This window comes from Montipora foliosa, chromosome 14 (genome assembly GCF_036669935.1).
Source record: "Montipora foliosa isolate CH-2021 chromosome 14, ASM3666993v2, whole genome shotgun sequence".
In the NCBI taxonomy this organism is placed as follows: domain Eukaryota; kingdom Metazoa; phylum Cnidaria; class Anthozoa; order Scleractinia; family Acroporidae; genus Montipora; species Montipora foliosa.
Window position 1 is genome coordinate 10,294,438 of NC_090882.1, and position 25,540 is coordinate 10,319,977.

At 38.4% G+C, this 25,540-nt stretch overlaps 3 protein-coding genes and 1 pseudogene across 4 annotated transcripts; 2 read left to right on the forward strand and 2 right to left on the reverse strand.

The window, feature by feature from the left end:
• Window positions 1-508: 508 nt before the first annotated feature.
• Window positions 509-8,588, forward strand: LOC137984271 (uncharacterized; annotated as a pseudogene).
• A 151-nt stretch (window positions 8,589-8,739) lies between these two features.
• Window positions 8,740-14,126, reverse strand: LOC137984273 (U6 snRNA-associated Sm-like protein LSm5). 2 transcript variants are annotated; one of them, XM_068831391.1, is made up of 6 exons: window positions 14,062-14,124; window positions 11,622-11,717; window positions 10,665-10,692; window positions 10,490-10,562; window positions 10,373-10,389; window positions 8,740-8,914 (listed from the first exon to the last, which is right to left on the reverse strand). In XM_068831391.1, the coding sequence occupies exons 1-6, from the start codon at window positions 14,120-14,122 to the stop codon at window positions 8,899-8,901; spliced, it is 291 nt and encodes a 96-aa protein (XP_068687492.1). In that variant the 5' UTR covers window positions 14,123-14,124; the 3' UTR covers window positions 8,740-8,898. The 2 variants fall into 2 exon arrangements, with proteins under 2 accessions (XP_068687492.1, XP_068687491.1); XM_068831390.1 differs by lacking the exon at window positions 8,740-8,914 and having other exon boundaries at window positions 10,340-10,389; window positions 14,062-14,126.
• A 33-nt stretch (window positions 14,127-14,159) lies between these two features.
• Window positions 14,160-23,132, forward strand: LOC137984272 (ubiquitin-conjugating enzyme E2 G2). The gene is made up of 7 exons (XM_068831389.1): window positions 14,160-14,280; window positions 15,524-15,559; window positions 16,189-16,234; window positions 19,633-19,751; window positions 20,471-20,611; window positions 20,742-20,779; window positions 22,824-23,132. Exons 1-7 carry the CDS (start codon window positions 14,238-14,240, stop codon window positions 22,896-22,898), a joined length of 498 nt encoding a protein of 165 aa, XP_068687490.1. The 5' UTR covers window positions 14,160-14,237; the 3' UTR covers window positions 22,899-23,132.
• Window positions 23,133-24,869: 1,737 nt separating this feature from the next.
• On the reverse strand, window positions 24,870-25,352 carry LOC137984419 (uncharacterized). Its single transcript, XM_068831597.1, has one exon. The coding sequence runs from the start codon at window positions 25,350-25,352 to the stop codon at window positions 24,870-24,872; it is 483 nt and encodes a 160-aa protein (XP_068687698.1).
• Window positions 25,353-25,540: the final 188 nt, after the last annotated feature.

A 25,540-nucleotide genomic window follows, 5' to 3' on the forward strand; every position in this document is an offset into this window, starting at 1 on the left:
AGCGGGAGACCTTTATGGATATTTAATCCGGCGAGCCGTTTAAAAGCCTATAAAGGTCGGACGCTGATATTTAATCTTACTAGTGAAATGAAACAAAAAAGATTGTGCTTTTCATGTTAATCACGCTGGCGTGGAGTTGTCCCATAGGAGTCTGGAAATATTCAGCATTGAAGGTTATCCACTGCATTTTTCCTTGATCATCGCGAAACTAATCCATCTCCCAATGATGCACTCTGTCTTTGCCAACTGATTACGTTTCCAAACAGGTTTTGGACATTTCACGGACGACGAAAGTAAATTGTCTTATTTGCGCCACTCCATGCACCGATCGGGACCGGCTATAAAGCAGGGGAAATTTCCAAATTTTCACGTCACGGTGGTTCATGCCATCGTGGGTCATGTCACGGGTAGTACATGCAATAGTTGTGTCATGGTGGTCGAACGTTAGAGGGATTGGGCACCAGGACATCGAAAAAGGCATCATCTCGAGGCTCTGGGGAATAAATTCATACGAATCCTTGCATTTAAATTCCCCAGAGCCTCGAAATCGTGTCTTTTGTTTCGGACTGAACTTCAGTATATCGAATACAGGATCAGGTGAGTTATGTTTTGCTTGGAACTTTCGCAAGAAAAGGTCTCATTGTTTTCAATTTGTACGTCGTATTAAAATCAGTACCTCGCCTAGAGTTATAAGAGGGAAATTTAAAGGGCTAGGTCACGCAATTTTAGGCAATTTCAGCACTGATCGAATGGTCATAGAATTAACTAAAAATTTAATATCAAAATAACTGTTCAAAACTGTAGAAGAACTCTAGCAAAACACAGGGAAGCCATGAAGGGACATGGATGGACAAAACTGGAGAGGATTGAAATGGATTGAATTTGGGTAAATTTGAAAAACGTCGGCCCACCTTTTTTCAAATTTATATCAGTCTATATCAAAATGTCATTTACACAGCTGGAAAATCATTCTCAGTGGTTATGTGGCCATGATTTTGCAAATGGAAGACTCTTGCTCTGCCAATTTGACGTTTAGAGCTCATAATTAACAAAATTAAACAAACTTACCTTAAATAGCGTGACCTAGCTCCTTTAAGCTAAATGTACCAAAACCGGAAAAAATAGTGGTAATTAATGCGTGTACAACGCTGTATGTTAAAAAAATCAATTCTCGTTTTTCATCACAATGCCATTTCGAAAGTGCTTGTGCTGAATATTAGAAATGCGAGATTTTGTGCAATCATTTCAAGAGAAAAACTATATATTTTGACGGCAATTTTTTCATTTAACTGCGCACCACAATTTGGTGTGGTTTTGCCAAATTTAAAAAGCCTTCAGAGGGCTGGATCGAGGAGAAAGTGACGACATTTACTCATTAGTTGAAAAATGCTGTGTGCGAATGTGGCTTAACACAGCGGTTATCAGTGACAAGCTCCCCTCAATGACACCAGCATAGTCACCATGACATCAAGTGAAAACACTCAGCCCAAGAACTTTGGAAATGTAAAGACAAACAAGAGTGATTTTTGACTTTTTGATTGAATTATCCACACAAGTTATCAATAATTATTATGAAACCAATGCTCCATTATTATCTTTGCATACGTGTATGATGACCGTCATTTTCTGATTTTTTAACCTACCAGTAACCATCATAATTTTTGCAGTTATGCTTCAAGCAAAACAAAGTGGATGTGACAGAACTCAACTTACTCTACAACTACGCCGATATTCTGCTGAGCATGTGAAAATAACCAAAAATGATATTGATCAAACGAAGCAGCTGGTTGACAAGTACATAAAGAATGAAGTTCTGCAATATATGTGCAGTAATTCTGCTCTACCTATCAGCAAGCAGGAATATACAGGAAGCTTGTATGAGAGGCTCAAGACTGAAGCAGCTGATGAGGTTGATGTTATGGTGGTGTTGCAAACAGACAAACATGATATCACAAAACAAGATGCGAAGGTCCCTGGATTTGTCTTGCTTAAAACAACACCAGACTCTCCATTTCAAAAGTACACCAATGCAGATGGGTATATCATCCCAGAAAAACTGCGGGCCAGTTGGTTTTTTGGCCTTGTGCAAAAGGCTGTAAATAATCTTAAAGAAAAGTATTCCCCTTCGCCAATAAAGCTTGAGGTACGTGCTCATGGCCCAGCAGTACAGTTGGACATAACAGTTAATTCCAGTGGAAAGAAACTGTCAGCTGACCTTGTTCCCTCCTTTCAGCTTAGTCCTACAGAGTATTTTGTGGCAAAATCTTACACAGGAAAGAAAGTTCCTCCTGGTGACCCCAAACTCCTCTGGCGGCAATCATTCTCAGTAAAGGAAAAAGCTCGCTTACTTGATATGGACAAAGAAGATCAAGGGTGCAGGCATGAACTTCTGCGAATTATCAAAACCATGATAAGGGCAGAGTCTTCCTTTGCCAAAGTGACCAGCTATCACTTGAAAACAATTTTTCTGCGATATAATTCCAATTCAGGACTGCAGTGGGGTTCAGACATGTTGGGAGAGAGATTCGTTGAGTACATGGAGATGCTATACAAGGCCTTGGATGGAAAAGTTCTCAATCATTTTTGGGTTCCTTGCATAAATCTGTTGGAGGATATTCCATCTGAAACACTGGAGAACATGGCTGGTCGTCTTCGCAGGATTTTAGATAATGACAAGGAGAGAAGGAAAGTTCTTAAATGCCAAAATGAAGGTAAATGAAAACAACATTGCAGCGGAATTGGAAACTGCCATCATTAGCAGTCAATTACTTTGTACAAAGACAATATTTTAATCAATAATTATTGTATTGACATTTTACTCTCAAATATTTCTATTATTATTATTATAATTATTATTATTATTATTAGTAGTAGTATTAGTATTAGTATTATTAGTATTTAACCTTCCTATAATTATGATTATGGTGAAAGTGACATTCCTAACATGATGAAATTATGATGGTGACTTGGGGATACTTGAAAAAAAAAACAAACAAACAAGTGCTCTTTTGCTGGAGTCAAACCTTGATTATGACCTGGTTGCTCTAAGTTCACATGACAATAATATTATTGTCCTACCTAATACTTTTAGGACTGAGATTATTGAAATGGTGCATTCTTGCTGTATTGATGTGAAGTACAGTGTAGCTCACAAATGATTGTAAAGTTTTCAATGGTGACTCTGGGATACTTGGAAAAAATCTGATTGCTCATTTGTTGGAGTCACATACAACCTTCCAATTACTTGTGTGAATGCTCTACCACTGAGCTATGTGAGACTTGCTGTCCAGAGCTATCTAGACCATTATTTTAAACTAGGCAAAGAAACACTAAGACTTTTTCCGAGTTTCCAGAAATTGTCATTCATTGCATCAACCTGCAGGGTTAACATGAAATATTTTGTCACCTACATCATCAACGACATTCCTTCGTCACCGCTGAACTGTTTAAAGCAGGACTCAAGCACTAAAACGGGTTACAAAATTACCAGGACAATACCCACACTGTATCATTTACAAGCTCTGAAATCAGCACTTGTAGCCAAGACCCTTTATAATTATGTCATTGAAGACTGGAATAACATGGTGCTGATGTTTTTCTAAGTATTTATTACAACTACTGTCATTTTATTGTCTTATTTCCAGGGCAACTTGCTGTGTGTACAAATAGAGAAAAGGCATCAGAAAACGGTTCCATCGCAACATCTGCAAGTATGCTTAAACAAACAAGTCTGCTGCAGCTCCTGCGGCGATTCCTTGATGATCTGGGTCCATTGCTTAGTGAGGAGACTAAATGGTGTAAGGAGGTTATTGACAAGTACTTGATAAATGGAGTCCTGAAATACTGCCAGGACCAGACATCTGGTGCTGTGATAAGCAAGTTTGATTATGGTGGCAGTCTTTATGAAAGCTTAAAGATTCTTGGCTGTGATTCTGATGATGTTCTTATTTACGTTGTCTTGAAGTCCAAAAGGGTCTCATCTCTTTTGATGTGGACAAGGCTGGTTATGCTATTGTCAAGGAAACTGAGGGTTCCCCCTTATACAAAGACTACTCAAACTGCAATGGTTTCTTGCTTCCAAAGAAATTCACATCCTGGTTGGTTAAAATTGTCAGTTCAGCTGTGCAACTATTGAACCAGGAAGTAACATGTGCATCTTTTAAGGCTTCTAGTTGCAGCACAGGTGTTAAGGTTTCCATCTGTGAGCAGTCTACATGTAAATCCCTTGAGGTCCAACTAATTCCTACTTTTCAACTGAATGGTGATGAGTTCTTTATCCCACCACCTCAGCATGGATATCTTCCAGGTAAAAAATTAAAGAGTGAGCATTTTTTACAATCTGAGTGATTGTTAATACTAACTTGTAGTTGCTTCAACAAGCTTTTGGTCATGACATTGTTAGACTGAGTGCAAGTCAGAGTGCATTGGATCCAACTACACGTACTGAAATACTTTCAAATTAATTTGAAGATTTTGGTTAAGACCGAGCTCTGTTCTGTTGTTTCTCCAATACTGTCTTGATACTCTATGTTAATTGTTTCTTTCCAATGCTACCGTTAACTGTCAACTTTTTACAAGACTTAGAGTTGAAGTACTGGTAATGAGGAGTAGCAGTCATGCCACTTAAGGGTACTTTTCCAGACAATTTTCATATTGCGCATTAAAGGGCTGTTGTTGTTAATGGAGAAACCATAAATGTAGACTGCAAAACAGTCGTTTTCTTCCATTTTCGGAAGGCGCGAAGCCTCGCTGTTCCTACACTCGCTCCAGACCTTTCATTTGAATATTTGCCGCGTCACTTGCATTCGCAAAAAATACAACTGTTTTGCAGTCTACCATAAATTAGATTATCGTTTTGTTTTCTCACCTAAACCACTAAACTTTCACCGTTACCATTTCAAGTTGTTGTTCAGGAGAATATGGCAAAAAATATGGCGAAATGTAGAATGCATATAATAATTATATAGAGTTCTTGTTTTTCCTTGTTTATAACTATTATCAAAATGACTGTTTTATGGTGTTATTTTACTCACTGCAGCCACAAGGTTGTATTTGTGAACTAGTTGAAATCTGCCCCCAGGATCAAGCTAAGGAAGGCTTGAAAGGGTTCTCCACAGAAAACAGTGGTTCTTCAATGGTTAATATCTCAACACTGACAATCCTTTTCCATTGGGAAACATTTTGATCTTTGACCAATGCTATTGTCAGGCATTTAATTTTTTAATGGTGTCTGTGAGTTCCTAACTGTTGCTATGGCAACCGTACAGCACTGCTAAAAGACCCTTTGAAATTCAGTTTTTGGAAAATATCAAAATTGGAAACCTCATTATTGAAGCGTATTCCCTAATAGGCAGTGCAAGAAAAATTTATCTAGTAGAACTTAATAGGCAAGTTTTCTTTAAAGGAAATGCTGTTGGAAGATGAAAATAGTAATAATTCACTTTATAGTTTTCAAGTTAAAGGCAGATGAGTTGAAACAAATCTTTAATTTGTATGCAAACAATCAGGGTAGGTCGTTGAGCTAAGTTCTGAGATATCACCAGTCACCTGTTTTGATTCATTAGGGAGCTTAAGCACGCAACATTTTTGAGATGCAGACAGCAACTGGAAGTGAGCTGTTTTCCCTTTAACTTGTCTTCACACAACCAAATTATTATTGCCAAGTATCTTTTCTCCATAAGAGATTATTAGTTTAAAAATCTGTGAGACACTACTGTCCTGGCATGCGAGATGTTCTCTTGTGGTTGCCATCCGGGTCTTTAAAAACATTGCATGCTTAAGCTCCCTCCCGAGCAGTTTTTTGGCTGATGCTTGCACATTTAACTGAAAACCCTTTCAAGTGCTGTTAAAACCAAAGCCTTTAAATGCCTTTTTTGAATGAAATGTGTCATCAATCAAACAGCAGTCTTCCTGCTCTTCATGAGATTCAGGTCAACAATGTTCTCATTGTTTCAGGTCACTAAAGTTATACATGCATGAACCAATATCCCATCTTCAGCCCCCTCAGCTTAATCCTTCACGTTCAAGGTCGGCCAGCATAATTTAGGCAGCCATAAACAAATCTTATTTATCAAATGAAAATACACCTTATTCCAAAATGGCCGCCATTTAGATATTCTTTTCTTTTTATTCAAATTAGACCTTGATGCCTCGTTCAAGGCAAAAGATTCTTTTGAATTTTCAGCTCAAGAACGAGGCATCAAGGGCTAATTTGAATAAAAACAGAAGAATATTTAAATGACGGCCATTTTGGAATAAGGTGTATATAGTTTTAGGAAATAAGTACTCAGACAAGATCAGCAAAATTTTCCACTTCATCTTTAGCAGGAGCAGATCTGGACACAGCCTGGGCCAAGTCATACACCTTCACACAAAAGGCTCTCCTCAAGGACATGGATCGAGATAAAGGCTGCCGTCATGACTTGTTTAAAGTGGTCAACATGATACTCAAACAAGAGCCAACGTTCTCTCGCCTTTCTTCTTTCCACCTCAAAATGGCTTTTCTTTGGTACAACAGTGAAACGAAAGACTTCAACAAAGATAAACTAGATGAGAGGTTTACAGGCTTTCTGGAATGTTTGCGAAACAAGCTTCAGGTGAAAGTTTTAGAGCATTTCTGGATCAAGGATCTTAACCTGCTATCTGAAATTTCAGTGAGCACCCTTGAGAATATGCACACAAGGTTGACAAGGCTTCTTAACAGTGAACAGGAAAGGAACAAGGTGCTGAGATTAACACAGAAGGAATAGGAAGTAAATCTCTGTCTATGGTGAAAGGGCAGAACAAAACACAGGTCACAAGTAATACCAAGACAGAAAGAATCGTAAACATTCGTTAAAGCTAAACTCAGGCCTAATTAGGCCTAAACAAAAGTTTTGAGGCCTAAATTGTTAGCATTGGTAAACGGTTGACCCTTTCAGCCCTGTGGGGTTCCCCATTGACGAGTAAAATCGTCTGGCGTTAGACAGAGTAAAATCTATAAGTGGCACTATTGGGAGTGAAAGGGTTAATGGGGACATCTAGCTGCTGTGAAGGTTTTTTCTGTCGTGGTAAAACAATGACCTGTGGCCTGTCACCTTTGTTTTGTACCTGCCGGAACCAAGGGCATTATTGCAAATTCTGATCAAAATCAGCCAAATGTTTTTTTTTTTAAAATTAGTTCTTTAGTGCAGTCTATTATCATAAAATCAAGTGTTTATTTAACAAATAGTACAGTCAATGGTTGACAGCATGTACATAGAGTTATAGTTGGACGCGCGAGGTTGCTACGCACGAAAGAAGCGTATGAGTCCTACAAGGCAATAGCCGAGTGGACTTAAGCATCTTGAGTGCTTAATAAGCAAGCATCCTAATGCATTAAAATTTGTCCAGTTGTAAAGGAGTATTGCAATAATAAAGGTATTGTTGTGCAGTATAATAAGACTGCAAGTACAACACTTTCACAAGGCAAAAGAACTTGACAAATCGCCTCTTGTGTTAATAATATACTGCAAAAATTTCAGTGGGTCAATTGGCTGAGAGCATGTTAATTAATCCCTATTAGCATGCTGAAAAGTGAAATTAGTACAATAGAAGTAAAATTTTTGCATGTATGTCATTAATACAACGTAAGTAATCGCGTGATTTTTCTCGAGCATTTTGGAAGACTACGAATTGCACTCGCCCAAGTTTGTTCATATTTGAAAACATTTAATCTGGCTTACTTATTCCAAATTGCACTTGAAATCGTGTGATTATCTAAACTACAGTAACAGAAAATCAATTAATTTTTTTTTTCATAACCAATCAGCAAAAGGGTCCAGTTGGCCTCCAAATTCCCTCAACAAGTCTTACACGTAGTTAAGACTGTATGGGATGTTCTCCCACTCCATCAGCAAGGACCATGGCTAACCCAGTTGTTGAGAACAAGGAAGATTAAAGGGGGCATAGCTTTTTCCCTTCCACTCCATTCACAAAACAAATTACAAGGGGTACAAATACCGCATACAGCAATACAATATAAGTTATAAATAGTCCTCAGATCACAGTGAGGATCGGAGAGGACAGGGCAACATCGAGAAGAACTAACACTGTGCCCCTCAACTAGTAAATAAATACAATATGAGTACATAATTATTAAAAAGAAAGAAGAAACTACCTAAATAAATAATAATATAAACATTCATTAGTATTGAGCAAAATGATGATGATAAAACGCCTTTTAAAACACTTTGTTGTTGGGTTTATCTGGATGTTACTAAACAACGAAACAGTGAAACCAAGCACCAAAACACCATGTACGTGAATCAGCCCACCATACATTGAATAGAAAGTAAAGTCTATTTACAAGCCTAGTGGCCCATTGGAGCCGGAGCTTATCCCGCTCTCTGTAGCATGAAGCGACAAGGAGTATTTCTGCTCCCCCTTGGATGGGATGCTAGTCTAACGCAGGGCTACCCCCAGCATTAAATTCGCCGGTACCCTTTTATACACCTGGGTGGAGACAGGCACCGTGAGAGTAAAATGTCTTGCCCAAGAACACAACACAATGTATCCGGCCAGGGCCCCGAACGCAGACCACTCGATCCGGAGTCGAGTGCACTAATCATGAGGCCCCCGCGCCTCCCTCCATACATTGAATACAAACCAACAAAGGTTGGATTTGAGATTCTTAGTCTTAATGTGAATCCTAATCTTAATCTCAATGAACTTTAGGAGCAATAAATCACTTATATTAAATATGACATGGTGAAGACAAAATTTAAGATCATTTCTTTTATTAATTATAATAGAAATAAGAATTTATTTCATCATGAAATACAGAGGTATTTTTAAGTTCTACAGCATGATATGTACACTTAAGGATGCATGTCCAAGTCAGAATGAAATGCAAGCTGTTCCCTTCTGTTACTACTGCTATCAGATCTCCGGACCCCTGAAAATCAGTTAAGGAATGAAAAGAAGAAAATAGGTGAAAGGGAATCCTGACCACAGTTTCCGCAAATTGCTTATCAATCGGTTTATCCTGTGGCTTACCTTTGAATTACCTTAGTCAAAGAATACCTTAGAAATTTCACCAAATGAACATTCCTTCCCATTTAGCTGTGAATGCTGAGAAAACTGTGACTTGCTATCACACCTTTCACTTTGGTTATCTCTGGCCACATTTCAACCAGACCAAAAACAGAGTTTTTCAATGTAATGATGATGATTGACTGGGGTTGTTACAACTATCCAAATCCAATACTTTTGTTTTTTTTTTTAGTCAAAAACTTGCATGATTGAACCTCATGTAAAGTCAGCTCTGTGCGTTGAATTGCAAAAGATTTAAGTAATTTTGTTAGACCTAATCGGCTAACTCAATGTTGTACCCAATTCAAACCCTTTGGGAATAAAACGTTTTGTTCCAGGTATTTCCTGACCATATCATTTAAATATGAATGTTATATTATCATGCAAATACAAAACACAAAGAATCTTAGTCCCAGGAGATTTGAATTGGGTACAACATTGAGTTAGCCGATTAGGTCTATTTATTGAGAAATTGTGAAGGCATAGACTAAAATTAACTGATGTAATTGAAATTCAGATTCTTGATTTTGTTTATTCCTGGCTTCACTCGTTACTGCCACCAATCTTTAATGATTATTTTCAAAGCACATGTCTTCTATTCACTCCTATTCAACTCGACAGTCAACTAATGATAACTTATTTCTTTAACATACTAACACTGCTCAATATGGTCTAAGGTCACTTCAAAGTAGCAGTTCTTGGTTGTGGAATTCCTTAGACAAATCTTCAAAGAATATTTCTTCCCTATGGGCTTTTAAAAATCATATTAAATCTCTTAAACTTAATAGTTATAACAAGTAGACAATCTCAACTTTATTCCAATTATCAAACATAGTTTAAATCTTACTTAACAATTTTTAATTATTAGTTTATTGTAGGAAGCTTTCTTTATTCATTTTTATAATTACTAGGTTAATTAGCTTTAAATGCATTGTAAACAGCAATTAAATTTTAGTCCTGGGCTCCCCACTTGATTAGATTGACACCTACTTGGGTAGTCCAGACTTCTGACATTTTCGTTTTGTTTTAATTTCTAACTTGTTATTTTGTATTTCAGTAATAAATTTTAATTTAAAAATATTTAAAAATATTTTATTTTAATTACTGTAACCTTGTCAACAGGCCAAGAAGTAAAATAAAGTTATTGTTGTTAAAGGGGCTAGGTCACGCTATTTTAGGTAATGTTAGAGTTCTTCTATAGTTTTGAACAGCTATTTTGATATTTTAGTTAATTCTATGACCATTCGATCAGTGCTGAAAATGCCTAAAATAGCGTGACCTAGCCCCTTTAAGTCATTCTAAGTGTAATTTTAAAGGATACTCTCCACCAGGAATAAGCTGAAAATAAAAACTCAGATTTTAATATTAGGTATTAAACAATTCACAACAAAGACACTCAGTGATAAACTTCCAAAAAACTTGACTGAATAAATTATACCATTGTGATGTTGTTTCCATTCAAAAGAATCTGGTCTAATTTGGTCATTCTGCGTCCCTCTGGTGTATTCTCACTGTGAATAAAAATGACATACCTCGTACGTGTACACAAGGAAAATTTTGGGCTTCCTAGCGACTGAAAAAAACGGTCTGCTCAGGTTAACAATGATACTTACAATACTGTAACATCTTCCAAAACAATGTCTGAGAAAAGTCAAGGAGTAAAAATAAATGAATTTTTTCTGGCAATTAATTTAAAGGGGACAGTTTTTGAGTAGATGTAGCGGTTGTTTAAAACCCTTAAACCACCCCCCATTGAAGAGTAAAATCATCCGATGTTAGATTAAGTCTCACTCCTAGGTGTCACTGGGTTCACTTCAAAGTCAACAAAAAATTATAAAAGGTAATGTGTTTGGCCTTCAAAAGTGTACTCAAAGATGCTGACTTGACACTTGACTTATCCAAGCAAATTACTTCCATTTTTGTAACCTTTCCAAATCAGACCACTTACTTAATGTCAAGACCATTAATTTGCTGTTGGTTTCTGCGAATGAGTGGACAAACTTTCTTGTCCTGTATTGTTTTTGGATCGGCACTGATGATGATGGTGATTGATGACACGAGATTTACTTACATGTTTCGGGCTTGTTGAAGATGTGACAGTTTCCTGTACAGGGTATCTTTAAACAGTTTGTTTGTTCTTCTCAAATAGAGTGTGGGTTCTTTAACGTCCCACAGAATTATTGACAAACAAGTGTCGTAAGACAGGGTCTATGGTTGTGTCCTTATCTGTGAACACTTACCAATTGCGGATAGAATGATTACAAAGAAATAATTTTCTCCACAGTTATTTAATGTTAAATACCCTCAGTGTTGGTCCAGTCGGGGTCTGTGACCTGTGACTTCCAGCATAGAAGTCCAGTGCACTATAAAGAAAAACATCTGGACAACAGTAAATCAACATGTACCTTTTGAAGAAGATGATCTTAGGTATAAGTAAATTTCTCTTTTACAAATAATTTGCTTTTTAAGGCTGGATATATCGATGACATTGAATCACAAAGCTTTGCAGTTTGAATTTTCATAAGATTACTTGAATCACAAACATGTAGCTACATGTATAGCAAGGATACTGACATAGTCATCAAAACCCAAAAGTATTCCAACAATTTCTTTGTCACTTTTCATGACAATGTGAATTCGAGATCCAATGCACTTGTCTATCAGTTCTGGTAAAAAGAAGGAATACAAAGTAAGTCCTTCACACTTTGTTCACCAAATGTGGCTCAAATTAATATTAACATGGATGCCACTAAGGCAGCAGTCTATAAGTTTGGGTTTCGAACATTAAATTTCTTAAAACATCAGTTCTAATGTCATGCAGATGCAGGAGAAATGAATTTTCCTTCCACGTGCCTCCCAATGAGATACACATTGTTTGGTTGGTGATACGGTGTAATTATGGCTTTTCAGGGATGTCAAAAAAAAAAAAATTCCATGAACATGTTACTTTTCACTACCCACCCCTGGTCTCTCACCAGTTAAAAACAAGAAGAGAAGTGACCTACATTTCCTAAGTTCCTTGAGTGTTGCACAAGAAAAGGCAGTACTGGTTACAATAGTAGCCATGAAGCCACTCCAAATTCAAACCCACCCCAAGCAGACATTTTTTTCTGGTCAGATATATTTATCTTCTACAAGGGAGACAATACAAGGCTTTAATGATTAATAGCTAATTAGTCACTTTGTAGCGTAAAAGGCCCAAGTTCTCTGCTAATTTAGCTAATCAAACCAATGAAGCTTAAGGCAGGATAAAATCAGACAAAAAAAAAATCTTTGAGTCAATTCTACTACTGCCACTCCACCATGCATCACTACTGAGTGTTGATTGCCTGCATCCTTTGCCTTTTGCTTTATTCTATCCATTGTTTCCCTCATACTGTAGTTAGGTCAACATGTAACTCCCACATCTCCTCCTTTATAATAATAATAATTATTATTATTCATTCTCCCTCCATCTAATCTTTTGCCTCCCCCTGCCTTTTCTCCCTTATACTGCCTCTTCTCCCTTCCACCTTCCAGATGAAGCTGTTCATCTAAAGCTTCAACTCACTCCAAATGCTCACTTCATCTTACACTTGTAGTCTCATTTAACTGAAATGTCATTGTGAGCATTCTTGTCTCTATCATTTCCTGACGTTTTTCTTCCTTCGTTTTCAGGCCCATAATGTTTCTAGCCTGTAAAGCAGCACTGGCTGAATCATGGTATCATACATTAACTTTGAGTTTCCTAATACAGCTGTAGATGCATTTGTCATTTGTGACCCCTCAGACTTGCCTCCATTTTCATCATGTTTGTATAATTCTTACACAAATGTTGTTGACCTTGAATTCCCATCCTCACTGTGCATGACTCCTGGGTATTTGAATTTTTCTACTTGTTTCTGGATCTCTGACCTTCAGTAGTTCACAAGATAAACTTTGAGGCCATTTTTCTGTAGACTCTCCTGTCATCTCTGCCACTATTCCTTTGCAGCTCCTTTTCACTTAATTTCCTCCATCAAAGAAAGATCATCTGTAAACAATGTTTTCAGGGCACACCCTGTCCCCACTGATGATAATAAATAGTTATCTACAACAGCAACAAACAGGAACGGGCTTAATGCCAACCGCTGAAGTAGTCCAACAATCCAAACTAAACTAGTATGGTGTCTTTACCATTCCTATAAACTGTACACTGTACGTACATGTGGCTCTTACAAGCCTGACAAACTTGCTTAGTGGATTCTTCTAGTGGAGAACCCGCTACACTAGCTTCCTTGGAACTCTGTCATATGCCTTTTCTTGATCTACAGAGCAACTGAATAGGTCTCCTTTCACTATCTGCATGTCATTAACTGTGATAATGTCTTAGTCTTTGGTCTGGAATTTTCTCAAATATCTTCATTAATTGTTTTTCCCCCAGCTGGATTCCCTTGTAATTTCCACATTCCCTTGGGTTCTGTTTCTGTTCGTAAATTGGTACTATGGTGGCTTCCTCATGATGCTTCCAGCATGGCTTTCCCTTCCTGCATACATGTACTTTACGAATGTTACGCATAATATATCAGCTTCACCAACAGTAAGGCCTTGATCAACTGCCCTGCTAGTCCAGCCTTTTCCTCTTTGACCCTTTTCCCGGTGTCCATCGGTGTCAAGGTCTTAAGCCAGAACACTATTTTCTAAAGATCTGGAATGGAACTGTCACAAGGCAAAATTCCTGAAAGGTCTTTGCAAGATTCTACTTTTTCAGGCAACTCAGAAGAGGATAAGCATTGCAACCAAAGAAATCACAACCTTTTACACAACATGAATCTATTCGATCTCCTACTCCAGTACTGTTCCCAGGAATTTTGTTACAGACTGTAGAAGCTTGTGGACACTGTTGGACCACGCTTCCACGAAATGAAATCTTACGAAACAAGCCAAAAAGGTTTTTGAAATAATATATATTTCTAACATGAAATCCGAACTGATTCAAGTGTGGTACAGTGTTGCTTTTGACAAAAACGCACAAAACTAATCAAACCTTACCGAGGGGAAGAAGCTGAGATTCGTTTCTCACGGCCGCCATTTTGTCATTTGACGTAATCATATACAACGTATCACTACATTGGAGGCAAAAGCTACTGGCCGAAGCATAGCAGGCTCCAATAACTTGGATCACCAAGAATTGACTGAAATGTAAATTAGAAGGATTGAACATTATTATGGCAGGGGCAGCTCTTAAAAGACTCATGGCTGAGTACAAACGTAAGTAAGAACAAAATATTAAGGGATGCAACGGCAGACAAACTTATTTATGAAAGCCAAAACACTGAAAGCTAGACCCTCCTTCACGGAGAGGATAAAACGAGTGACCCTGCTCCATGGAGTACCCTATGGAGTACTTAAAATTTATGTATTGGTCACATTTGATACTCTATCAACACGTTCAGGCATTTAGATATACATACCTTTATTTATTTCGAGCTTTTCAACTCTCCGATTGTTACAGTTCGATGCAGTTCACGAAGGTAGGTGACATGACACTGCTCCAATGACGATAGTACAGCTGTCGTATGTGAAGTACCCTTAGTAACTGTAGTACGTGTAGTAGCTGTAGTAATCTGTAGCATGTGTAGTGGCTGTGGTACTGTAGCTGAAGTATGTGTAGAGGCAGGTACTGCAGCTGGAGGTCCTTATTCCCCCACCCCCACCCTCACCCCACCCCCACCCCCACCCCCCCCCCCACTTTTGAAAAGAGGAATTTACTTTTTAAAGGGAACCTCCACCAAAACAACAAAATAACTTTATACCACAGAACATAATGATTACAATTAAAATTGTTCGAACTTTTTCCAATGAAAGCGTTTGTATCCGAAAAAAAAAAAGAATTTCAAAACGCTTGTTTTGGCTTTCAAATTTCCCGGGCAGCGCCATGTTGAATAATTGTGACTGTCGTGGTTGCCCTATTGTTCCAGAACAATCGCTCTTTGTGTCAGAACAATAGGGCAACCATGACACATCACAAATATTCAAGATGGCGGCCCCATGAAATTTGAAAGCCAAAACAAGCGTTTTTGAAATTCACTAATGCTTTCACTGGAAAAACTTTGAAAATTTTTAATTGCAAATATTATGATATGTTCTGTGGCTTAAAATTATTTTGTTGTTTTAGTAGAGGTTCCCGTTAAAGGACTTTCCTATCGGCAAAAGATTATTACCTGTACTACAATGTATGAGATTCTATTGTAGTCTTACCCTCAATGGATCAATGGGTCAATGAGGACTTCTCCCCCCACCCCCCCACTTCCCACAGAATTAATGAATGCTTTCTTTCACATGGCCGTATCCCCACCTACATGTAACAACGCTTAATTCCCTAATTTGCTCCAATGAAGGACTGACATGCGAAACATCAGCTTTGAAACTTCTTTGTGGTGGTCAGTTTACCTTATCAACTCAGTTGATAAATTCAACTGATAAAAAAGTTGATATTTTTTTTCCTTCACAGAGCTGACTTTGAACTCCCCTGAGGGCATTTTGGCAGGTATTCTTTTCAATATTATTGTTATCAAGTGTTTGCAATACAGAGAAGCAGGTCAATTATAAAAAATCCAACAAAGCTATAGTCAACCTGACAGGCAAATTATGGAGAAGCGTAGAGACCCACTGGTACTGCTTAATGATGTCTTTGGATAACCTGCTTATTAAACTAATTCCTTGAACACTGGGTGTCCTGTTTGATTAAATACATGTGTCACATGGCTTAAAGCTAATGTGACATGGACCTGATTTAGAAACTAATGATTGGAACCCTGTCATCAATAAGCCTAAAAAAATTGGCTGAACACTGGGTTTCCTGTTTGATTAAATACATGACTTTTGTGACACGTGGCTTAAAGCTAATGTGACATACTGTAGACCTGATTTGGAAACTAATGATTGGAACCCTGTTAATAGAGTCATCAACAAGCAGGGTAGGGACTGTCACAAAATTCATGATTAAAGGGCCATAATGACAAATACATGTCACATTCGCACTTCCAGAACAAGTTTTCTCTTTAACAGGGCGTCAAGTTCCTATTTTTTGCTTTTTTTTGGTCACTGTCTTTCTAGCCTGCATAGCAAGCGGTTTGGCAAACTTATTGCTGTTGTTCTTGTTGTTTTTACTTTTAGGCCCACTAACTGAAGAGAACTTTTTTGAATGGGAAGCATTAATAACGTAAGCAATTACATGTAGTTTAGCAAAATCATGTTGCAGGAGAAGAGAATGTGGAGAATTATTTAACCATGAAAAAGTCAAACAGATTATGGCAGATGTGTGGGATAACATTTTTTTGTACAATTCTATTTATTCTCTATTGGGCATCTTGAGTATCCATTCATTTGCTGTACATGATTGTGTTAGAAATTTTTTATTTTGTTGCAATACTGTATTTGAGCTGTTCTTGAGGGATATTTAACGTGCCTATGCCTTTTTAATGCCTATTTTTCAAGGCTTTTCAAAATACTGATTGGCCTTTTCCGTTTTGAAGAATCTTTTTCCCTTTCAGAGATATTTGAGTTTTTGTGTTCTGCAAATTTGCAAATTGATGACATCATCAGTGATGGATCACAAAATCAAGAATATCTCTGTAAATATTACAGCGATATTATTCAAATCTGGCTTTGAAATAACCCATAAGAAAGGTGCAAGATAGTGAAGAGTATGAGGTAACCATGGCAGCACTTTTGGCTCCAGTCCCTTCTGGTTATAAATGAAATATCTCAATTTCCTCTCAAATCAGGAAAGACAGACAGTCTTGCTCCAAACAAATTAAGAAGCCATGTTGCTAGACTGTGAGCAGTCCCTTCACAAATCAGTTGAGTGGCCCTCTTTTCTGAGGCAGTGTCATGTTTTGTCGCGCAAACAAATAAAATGACCAAGGGAGGCTTGGGAAGAGAAGTGTAAAAAGGGACTGCAGCCGTTGCAGTATCCAACACGTTCAGAATGGGAAATTTGGATTGATCCCCCCTCCCCCCCACCCTTGAATACCACTTCTACCTACCCCCTGGTACTCGTAAATGTTTCATATTTCTCAAGACTTTTCTGCACAGTCACCAGAAGTTGAACTTGAACTCTCTTATCCACTTGACCATGCAAGCAACTCGTGCTATTGATTAATTTACATTTTATCATTCAGCCCAGGACACTCTTGGTCAAAACTTTGCTTTATCCAAGTGTGGTAAATATGGCAGAGTCTAAAAGAAATCAATTTCTACAGAGAAATAGAGGAATAATTGAAAAGTTTCCTGCAGACAAAAGACTTACGAAATAAGTTGTTATTTAGAAGATGATTTTTACAACAAAGCCAAACATTTCTTGAAGGAAAAAACGGAAACAACCCGGCCTTTCAGGAAACAAGGATCGATCTGAGTCGAAACAATTAAAAAAATGGGAATAAAAGAATTACAACTCAAAAGAAATGGCTTTACAACAACGGCAAACTCTTCTCAGGAAACAGCGTCAGAAATAATGCAGAAATCAGTCAGAAAATTGTTAACACATTTGTCAAATGTGCCCACTCCATGCACAGAAAATGCCCAGCAACCAATGGAAGCTCCAACATTCCTCTCTTTATACTGCGAGATCGACTTTTCGGTAAAAATGTCACCATTGTACCCCAAGTTCCCAACATGCTTTTATTCTTGACCCAATAACCAAATTATTGTTTTCGACTAAACACTGTACATGTAAATAAGTGATTACACCAATCACTATAATGCGTGCTAATGCCTTACCTGGAATGCTGTGTCTGACACTTGCAGACTGCAGACCGCAGACTAACCCTAAGTCGAAGTTATTGAAAGCTAACCATTTTAAATGTGTTCTTAGACTTAAATAGTGTTTATCAGTGCTATTTGAAATGGGTGCTTATGTTGACAACTCTGTTACGAGCAGTCAAAAACTGAATTTTAATGCACTTATTACAACTTAAATACATGCGGGTTACACACATGCTTGAATATGTGCGAAGCGGGAAAGTGTTGATTAAATGCTAGTGCAGGACAGTGCTGAGTGCAAAGTGTTGATTACACTGTTGTGCAGCACCCCTTCTCTTTTGGAAAGCAAAAGATAGCTAGCATCATAGTGTAATCTTAAATTGTCTCCAAGCGATCATTGCCCATTAGTCTACTTGACATAGTCTTTGAATCTTAAGGACCATTTCCTTTCTCGTTGTTAGCGGCGTGGTCTACATTCAGTCTTTCAGGGAAACACCATTTCTGATTCAGCTTGAGGTGTACTGAGGATTGTTTTCTCAGTTGATTCATTGTTGGTTGGTTGCGGTTGTCTGTCTTGGTTTCCTTCCGAAGGGATGGTTGCAACTTCGAGCTGGTCCTTGAGTGTGCTATGTCCGTGAACTGGCTCTGCCTTAATTGGCCCTTCTGATCTGTGCGTGATTACAGCTGATTGGTCCTAATGGTGTGTTCACTATACAAGATTGCGGCGTAGGCTTTCCGACTACCTCTCCGTAAATCCATGGTTGTTACCTATTTTTAGGCCTGGGTTTGAGATAGAGCTTTTCCCCTTGTGCAAACTCTTCGAGTGGGTTCGACACCCTCTTGTCGTAGTGTATCTTGGGCTTTTTTCTCTTTTCTTAAATATGATTGTTTTAAAACAACATGGGAGGGCAATGTTTGTGAAGCAAGCTGACTGGTAGCAGTAGGGATGATGCCCTTGAGTCTGCGAGACATTAGGCTCTGAGCAGGGGATGAGTCGAGTCCCTGTTGAGCCGTGCTTCGATAAGCCATTTCCTTGGCTATAATACGTACGGTGAAGATTTTAACATAGTAAATCCGTACTAGCGAGTGAAACGTGAGTATTCATTGCTGTCAAACTGTGGGTCGTTATCAGTTATGCATTCATTTGGAACTCCGTATCACGCAAAATTTCTCTTCATAGCGGGGATGACTGTGCTGGCCATTGTGTTTCGCAAAGGTTACAGTTCGATAAAGTTACTATAATGATCCACCAAAACGAGGTAATTGCGGCAATTCAAATAAAACAAATCCTTACTAATTAACTCGTTTTCATATCTAGCAGCTAAAATGGAGAACTCACTCTCGGATTCCTTCCCTGAATTTAGACATAACATTCTCACATATTGATCCTTTTAGTTTACTGGTATATGAGAAACAGTACTGTAATAAATTTATTAATACCATTTATGATTGTAAAATGTTTTTATCGATTTTTATTGGTATTTTATATCGATGTGTATATTTCTCAAATAAATTAGCTGTGCTAGCAACTAATACAATACAATACATACTTAATTGACCGCTCCCCATAGGGGCTTTTCAAGGCCAATGAAACACAACGAAAAGACAGAACAGAACAACAACAACTGTTTAGAATCCCAACTGGCTATTTACAAATGGCTATTTACAAGTGCAGCTGAGAAGTTGAACCAGGGACTACCAGGATCAAATTCAATGAGTGGTCAGAGCGGGTCTTGAACTCGGGATCTCCAGATCTATGTCAAGGCAAGCTCTCCAACCACTGGGCCACACTGCCTCACTATGTGTATACTTTAGGTAACTATGTATTTATGCATGGAACCCGTTTTTCTGTTTTAGGGGACCTGAAGGGACACCGTTTGAAGGTGGTGTATTTACTACAAGACTAGTATTCCCTCCTGATTACCCATTGAGTCCTCCAAAAATGAGGTTCACGTGTGACATGTTTCACCCGAATGGTAAGTTGAAATTGCGTTTCTTTTTGCGTTTGTTTTGGCGTTTCTTTTAATATTGACGCTGTAATTTTCTTGTATCGTTTTTAGTTAGTATCTCATTAGCCTCTTTTAGAATTACAGTCGAACCTCGATTATCCGGACCTCAATTATCCGGACTTTTTCTGTGGTTCCAATTTTGTCATGAAAATTTATTACTCATGATCAATCCGTAGCCATATTCTTTTTAAAACTACTAGCGTTGAAAGACTTTGAAAAGTGAACTAAAGGCGAGTTTGTTTCGCTTTCAAAAAGCAAAATAAAGCAGCGCTCGCCACGTCGTAACTAATAACTTTCAAATGAGTTCTGATTGGCTTAGAGTTGCTTTGTTGCTAAACATATGCAGCAACAATTTTTCCTGAGCTTGAAGATGACCGTCGAATGGTCGAAACGTCGTTCCTTTTGAACGTTTAATTAAAATTGTTATTATTAATGGCAAATAATTACAATCGATCTTAAGGTGCCATAATCCTATAAAATTTCCAAACTTACATATTTAAAAGCGGGAAAAGTGGTACGAGTCAACCAACCATTACTTTTTAGACTTCAATTCAGCTTCCTTTATAAATGGATTCCAAGCACAATATTTAACTTTTAGTTTCTTATTACATGGTAAAAATGAAAAACTTCATTTTGGAAAAAGGATCGAATCTTCTTTCTTCAAAGTATTTGTCTGTACTTGCCAGTATACCCAGATGGAAGAGTGTGTATCTCCATACTCCATGCACCTGGTGACGACCCTATGGGCTATGAGAGCAGTGCCGAGAGATGGAGTCCTGTACAGTCTGTTGAAAAAATTCTTTTGTCTGTAGTCAGTATGCTAGCAGGTGAGAAACCTGTTTTTATTTTACATAGAAGACTGGAAGTTCCAAAGCTTTTGGATTTTGTAAATGATATTTCTTTTTAACTACCGTGGAATTCCAAAAGTAAATGGTTTCAATCCATTCTTTCTTGCAGAACCCAATGATGAAAGTGGAGCAAATGTAGATGCTTCTGTGAGTAATTATAACTGGTGAATTCTTGGTTTGCACCCACGTGACATGGCGGCCATGTTGGTTGGTAATACAATACAATTTCTTCTCGCAGAATTTGCATAATAATAAAGTTTAGTTCCCAGCGGAGGTACAGGTTATTGTTCTTACCAACCAACATGGCGGCCGTGACGTCAGATACAAACCAAGAATTGAAGAAAAGTTCACTGATGATGATCTGGTATTTGCATGGACATTCCACTGCAGTGCAAACAGACTCTGAGACGCTTGACTCCCTTGTAATGCTCTTTTGGGCACGTACATTTTGGTGCAGGACATTGACCGAATGCATAAATGGCGGCCAAAAAAATATTGTTTTGTTTATGTGCTAATTAGACTCACTAGCCTCGTTTGCATGTACAAAATACAAAAGAAATGTTGCTTAAGAGCGAGGCTAGTGAGTCTAATTAGAACATAAAAAAAATAGTATTTTTTTGGCTGCCATTTATGCATTGGGTCTATGTGCATTAAAATGTAAACAGATGTGGGAAAGCACATTAATATTAATATATGTAATATTAATATAAAAAGTAGAGCCCATTGCCTCAAGTGATCATTAGAAGATACTGAATAATTAACAATTATTCCATGAGCGCGCGTTGGATATGAAATGGTAAATAACCAACGAGGAGCCTATCGCCGAGTTGGCTATAACCAGTCTCATATCCAACAAGCACAAATGGAATAATTGTTTTATAAAATTCCTTTAACTCCAAAAATTTGGAAGTACGAAATACGAGGGAAGAAAGCGAAAAAATCCGAGCGAAATGGGAAAAACTTGACGAAGATGCGATGTTGTGTAATACCTTGTGGTCAGACAGACGTAGGCTCATCACAAGAACATTTCTTGCCTTTTCGCGTACTTCTAAACGTCTGAATTGATCCAAACTTGTTTTCCTTTTTGGCTTTATTCAGAGAAAAATTTCGCTTTCCGGGGAATAAATTTTTAGCTTAGCGACGCTTAGCGCAATCATTTACCATATAAGGTCAAACTAAGGTATATGAGCTGATAACCGAGATTGAGTGAACCAATCAGAGCACGCGAAATGCATTATCCGAGCTTGCGAATTTAATAATTGTTTTTATTATTACGTAAAAGAACTACAGTTTTAAGTTCTGGAGGAATTCACTAAATGCACAGAGGATTCCTGAGCAGGGTCATTGCAGTGATCAGAGTACTTGCCCTCCACCAGTAAGACTCTGGCTTGATTCCCAAACTCAACATCATTTCCCTGCTAGCAGACATCTCTTTTCTTTTTGTGTTCGCTGGGCTGACGAATACGGGGAAAAAAGACCTCTGTCATGGGTCGAAACTCGCTGTGTTGAACATCCGCGGCGGTTAGCGACCGAATCCTCACATGTCCTGCACTTGATGGTAAAGACTTGTTTCCATATCTCAAAGTGCCCTTGGACGTGAGTGGCCAGGAACAACAATACTGAAGCAACCCAAACCCATACAAAAATGCTAACCTTAGGCCTAAACATTATCTAAAAGCGTATTGTTTAGGCCTAAGGTTAGCAATTTTGTCAAGATTTGGGTTGTTTCAGCTATTGTACTCTTCACCCCCTACCGCCACCCCAGGCCCCTCACGTCCAAGGGCACTTTGAGATATGGAAACAAGTGTTAACCGCACTTGATACTTCATGTTGTGAGGGCTCACGTAACAGAGAGCGGGCTCAAGTCATAGTCAGCGAACATATCATTGGGCATGTGGTTTGAAGAGTGCCGTCCAAGGATGTTTACGGCGGTTGGATCAAAGTGAGTTTCGACCAATGGCAGAGGTCTCTCAGCTCAGCGAACGCAAGAAGAAAAGAGTCCTCTAGTACAATGTGGCAGGGAAAACACCATATGTGGATTGCGTTTTTTAATTTATTCTCCACTCATCTCCTGGAAGGTTTTCTCTGGGTAACCAGTTTTCTCCTCTCAACCTAAGTCGCTTTGTTTTTACTTGCACAGGATACATGTTAAATGCTTCTTACTAACAGCATTACTTGTGCTATTTTTCAGAAAATGTGGAGGGACAGTCGAGAAAAGTTTAATGAAGTCGCCAAGGAGATTGTGAAGAAATCACTGGGACTTTAATGTTTATGAAACAACTTCTTGTTTTGATCAACGAAATCGACTATGAAGTGCTGTTCACTCAAAACTAAGAGATTCGTTTTGTTTCAGTATATTAGTGATTTTGCAACACCCAGCTAATAAGCCATGTAATAAACAATGCTTCAGTACTTCTACAATTTCTGATTGAACATAATGGTTTGCGAGCGAGCAAACAGGCCTTTTATTGGGAACCAATAAACGTGAACGAAAAATCTGCTGCGTTCTCATTGTGATGAAATCTAGCTTATGATGCAATTAAAGTTTCAATTCACCTCCCCCTTTGAGCCCAATAAAGGTATTCATAGCCTATAAACAGGATGGTAAGAGAGGTAGAGCAGTTGGGTATTGACAGTAATGTTTCCAAGGAAACGAGCACTGATCAGAAAAACTCGTAATTATGGGCCCATATATTGGCTCAAAATGGTGCTATCTTAAAAGTTTCTGTCTGATGTGCAATGGTGATTAATAATTTTTGTACTTACATGATTGAGTACCACTATCAAAATGTATCCTTTTTTTCTGTAACGTACCAAAAAAATATGAATATTAGTTTATGCACGGGTAAAGTTATTTTGGTTTATTTTACACTCAAAATTAAATATCTTTCTAATAATAATTGTTGCAAAGATACTACATTTTTAGTCTTAATTTAACAGAATTTCGAACTTTTTTCTCATGATCCCTTGTCAACAAAAGTTGAACGGACGTTGGGCAAATGTTGGACGCAAAAACAAAGTTGAGCGGAGGCCGTTCAAATGGTTCCCACATTGCGCTATTCGCGAAATTTGATTGAAAGGAACTAAGAACTAGAAACCAGACTCCCTCGTCCAGATAAACTACGCCATATTGACTTTTGCGGCCTGATGTGAGCATGCGCGTGTTCTACAATTGTTGAACAGAGTGTTCAAACAGCTTCAACACCATCCAACATTTTCGAGAACAAAGGAAAAGTTGAATCGACGTTGAATGAAAGTTTGAACCGAATTTAAACTTGATTCAACACGCTTTAACAAGCTTTCAACATTTTTTACGCTTTCAACAATGTTGGACGACCTGTTCAAACACACCCAACATTTGGTTCAACAAAGTGTTGAATGCATGGTGAAGCAAATGTTGAAACCTTTTAAACGAGCCTTTACACAAGTGCAGGAAATCTCGATCTGAGAGGGGAGGAGGGGGAAGATATCTCTACACTGTACAATTGCTGGGGGACGAACAAATGAGGATAATGAGAGATCTTTTGTTTTCGTCTACCAACATGGAGGCGATGACGTAACGTGAAAACCACCTATATTAATAATGATAATTATTATTATTGGCGTAATGGCATCGAGTGTGTAGCTCCTCAGCTCTGTCGGCAAACTTGCATAATATTGATCTGCGCTAGTCGAAACAGATGAGCAACATTGGAATCTATGGAATTGAAATCTTCATCCTCATCATCTTGTCCTTTTCCCTCCGAGGGAAATGGGGCCTTGCGTTCTCTCTCTCCAAGCTTCTCGGTCTTTCGCACAACTACCGGTGAACCCAAGTTCACCTCGTTCTCTCTCTACCGTTCTTCGCCATGTCTCCTTCGGCCTACCTCTCTTACGTCTTCCTTCTGGGGTCCATGTTAAGGCTATCCTCGTTTTCTCATCTATACGTTTCCTCAGCACATGCCCAATCAGTTTCCAGCGTCTACGTTTTATCTGCTGAGAGATCTTTTCCATATTCGTATTAAATCTTATCTCTTCATTTGTCATTTTCATAGGCCAGTAAAGCTTCAGAATTGATCGTAGGCACTTGTGGAGGAAAACATTAAGCTTGGTCTTGTCGCTTTTAATCATTCGACAAAGTTTCGCAACCATGCCATAGAGAAGGAGAGCCAGTACACTAGCTCTAAAAATCCTCAACTTGGTGTTTATGCTGAGTTGACTGTTCCTCCAGGTGTCCTTTAAGTTGTAGAAGACTGCTTCAGTGTGCTTCTCCCAGCCTGGCACTTATATCCTCACCGGCACCACCGGTTGTTGTGACTGTAGCACTAAGATATACGAACTTCTCTACCTCTTCCATATCTCTCCCTTCTAGTTGGATCTTTATTCCAGGATTAACATTCCATTTCATTACCACTGTTTTACCGAACTTAATCTTCAGCCCGGTCGTCTTCCTATTTATGTTAAGATTTTCAGCCTTTGTTTGCATGTCCACTATCCTACTTGCAACAAGAGCCACATCATCAGCAAAGGCTAAATCCTCTAACTTGTTCGCGAATTGCCATCTTATCCCAGTTCGCCTTCCTTCAATAGTCCTTCTCATAACCCAATCAATCACTGGAAGAAAGAAAAATCCAGACATGCAACAGCCATGTTTCACCCCTGTCGTTACATCAAACCAGTCGTAACTACCAGAACCGTCTACAACAGCACATTTGCTCTGTTCATACATTGCCTTTACCATTGTAAATACCATACTCTATTCAGAAATTAATGGTGATATAGTCAGGCAAGATGCCTTGCGAACGAAGGGAGCCGGGGGTCCATCGGGGATCGATGCGAACGGTTTTCGTAGAATTATTGCTAGCAAGTCTTTTAAACAATCATCTTCGAGCCTATGTGAGGCAATAGCAACAATGACCAAGATCTTGT